This window comes from Amphiura filiformis, chromosome 10, assembly GCF_039555335.1.
Source record: "Amphiura filiformis chromosome 10, Afil_fr2py, whole genome shotgun sequence".
Taxonomy (NCBI): Eukaryota; Metazoa; Echinodermata; class Ophiuroidea; order Amphilepidida; family Amphiuridae; genus Amphiura; species Amphiura filiformis.
The window spans coordinates 40,556,305-40,559,400 of NC_092637.1; the positions used below are offsets into that span (position 1 = coordinate 40,556,305).

Genomic DNA, 3,096 nt, shown 5'->3' on the forward strand with positions numbered 1-3,096 from the left:
TAATATTTACATACTATTTAATCACCATGTGGGACAACATTAAATGTAATGAAATTATTATAATGATGAGCTGGTATACATTGTAATAACCATGCATTAAATCTTATGAAAACGTTATCATGATATTTAATTGTAATAACCATGCGAAAGAATACTAAATGTACATTTTGGATTTTTTGCTTTTCGAAACCAAGTGAAATTTAACTCACTACAATATTTCGTCCTATGCGTCGGAGGACTTCATCAGGTATGACTGATTTTGGTCATCTGATCCACTTTCCCGGCAAACAAGTTTGAGTGGTTTCCGGTATTCCTTAGTCTCTTTTGCAGACTTCAAAAGTGGATCGTAGACATGACTCAAGAGGTAGGTGCCCTCCTCCCTGTTTAGGGTGTTGGTGCCCCGTCTTCTAATCTCCATTGCTTCTCTGACTTCTCTTGATCTTTTGTCGTGCTCCCGTCCAAGTATCTTTGATTCTTCCCAATCTATAACGTGGTTTGCCCTTGCTACGTGATCTGATATGGCTGATTTGGTCTGTTCCATTTCCGATGTCCTGCGTTCTGAGCGAGTGAACTTTTTTTCATTGGCCTTTTTTGTCATGTCTACGATCCACTTTTGAAGTCTGCAAAAGAGACTAAGGAATACCGGAAACCACTCAAACTTGTTTGCCGGGAAAGTGGATCAGAGGACCAAAATCAGTCATACCTGATGAAGTCCTCCGACGCATAGGACGAAATATTGTAGTGAGTTAAATTTCACTTGGTTTCGAAAAGCAAAAAATCCAAAATGTTTATTTATTGAACAAACCTGATGAATCTATTCAACGAAGTTAGAAACGTATACGGACAACCAACGGTCAAGAAAATACGTGACTTGGAGAATGTAAACAAGAAAATCTCTAGACATAAAAATCATCTGACATTCACGCACCGCTGCAAGGATCCGAATCTAACGCCGGTAAGCCTGAAACTGAAGTGCCCTATTCGGACTAATAACGCCAAAAAGATCGTTGAAAAGGCGGAAAAAGATCTTGTTCGGGAGCGAATTCGCGTGATCAGTAATAAATTAGTTTCCCTAAACCAAAAACACAATGTAATCAACAAAGAAATAGAAACGATCGTCAACCCGGAAGTAAAATCACAGGTCGATTTTCATGTCAACAACACGCGTGTTACGGAAAATGAAAAATGCAAAATCCGTCAAACCGCGAAGTTAGAGAAGTTGAAAGACAAAAATGTGAGCAAAATATCGCCACTAAAGCGCTACGATAATGTAGACCTTTCTGGAAATCAGCTCAAGAAATGGGTGACGAACCTTTCCAAGCAGAAGCTTACGGATCCGGAGGAAAAAATCTTACAAAAAAGGCTTGAACTTCGCGGTAAGTTGTGAACATGTACCAAATGAAGATTTCATAGTAGCAACCGAAAAGGCGTGTAGTTTCATCCCCGCGAATGATAGGCCAGCTTTGAGAGCTGAAGTTGTTGGTGTGCTACGAAATGCCAAGCCTCCCCAGTCAAACATATCTAAAGAGGAGAGGGCGGCTATTAATTCATTAAAGATGAAAGATAAAAGATGAAAAGACATATGAAACTTTAAAAGCCGACCCTACACCAAAGTACAAGCGCAATTTAATTGCTATCCTCTCTAGACTCCAAAAGGAAAACAAAATTGATCATGCTCAGTATAGGCTGCTATACCCCACCACAGCCAATACCCCAAGACTGTATTGTACGACAAAAATTCACAAGCAGGGCAATCCAGTAAGACCTATCGTAGATTACACAGACTCTCTCGGATATGAAACATCTAAAGCGCTAGCCGGCCTACTCAATCCTCTCATCGGGAACACTGAGCATCATGTTAAAAATTCCAAAGACCTTGCAGAAGAACTCAGTGGTGTTTTCATTGAAGATCATGAAATTTTTAATTCCCATGATGTTGTTTCACTCTTTACCAATACACCAATCAAAGAAGCTCTCGGCATAATCAAGCAAAGATTGATTGAGGACAAAGACTTAAAAAAGCTCACTAAACTTGAGGTCGACGACATAATCGAGCTTCTCGAATTCATTTTGACAACAACCTATTTTGAATTCCGGGGCACCATCTACAGACAACGCTTTGGCGCCGCGATGGGCAGCCCAGTTAGCCCCATCATTGCTAATTTTTTCATGGAATTTTTGGAGCAACAGGCCATCGCGACGGCCCCTTTAGAGTTTAAGCCACGGTATTGGCGGCGCTATGTCGACGACGTGCTCGAAATAATTCAAGAGGGTCAAGTACAAAACCTAACTGACCATCTGAATTCTGTCGACGAAACTGAGAGTATCAAATTTACCTTTGAAGAAGAAAAAAATGGCCAAATCCCATTTTTAGATACTTTGATTGTCAGAAAGCCAGATGGATCTATCAAGCTTTTAGTATATCGCAAACCAACTCATACAGACCAGTATCTGAATTTCAAATCGGAACACCCTCTCCACCAAAAAATGGGTGTAATAAGAACCCTGTTTGACCGCATGAACTCCGTTGTAACGGAAACGGAAGATAGAATCAAAGAAGAAGAGCGAGTGCGTGCAGCCTTGAAAAATTGTGGCTACCCGGATTGGGCCATGGATAAAGTAAAAAACCAAATGCATAATAAAACCAAAGATGCTGAAAAACTGAGATCAAAGAAAAGTAAGACCGCCGAGGAAAAAAGCAAAGGCATGGTGGTCATTCCTTATGTCAGCGGCCTTTCAGAACGTATCCAAAGAGTATATAAAAACACAAAGTTGACACGGCAATGAAACCCCACCGCACTCTCACACAAATACTAGTCCACCCAAAAGACAAACGTGAAAAGGAAAAAACCGGCAATTGCATTTATGAAATCGGCTGCAAAAACTGTCATCTCTCCTATGTCGGTGAAACCTCACGGATGTTCGGCACTAGACTTGCTGAACATAAAGCGGAAGTCAAAAAGGCCAATGAAAAAAGTTCACTCGCTCAGAACGCAGGACATCGGAAATGGAACAGACCAAATCAGCCATATCAGATCACGTAGCAAGGGCAAACCACGTTATAGATTGGGAAGAATCAAAGATACTTGGACGGGA

At 40.8% G+C, this 3,096-nt stretch overlaps 1 protein-coding gene across 1 annotated transcript; it reads left to right on the plus strand.

Moving 5' to 3' along the window:
- Positions 1 to 352: 352 nt before the first annotated feature.
- On the plus strand, positions 353 to 2,787 carry LOC140161857 (uncharacterized). Its single transcript, XM_072185151.1, has 2 exons — positions 353 to 364; positions 1,750 to 2,787. The coding sequence occupies exons 1-2, from the start codon at positions 353 to 355 to the stop codon at positions 2,785 to 2,787; spliced, it is 1,050 nt and encodes a 349-aa protein (XP_072041252.1).
- The last annotated feature ends 309 nt before the right edge of the window (positions 2,788 to 3,096 follow it).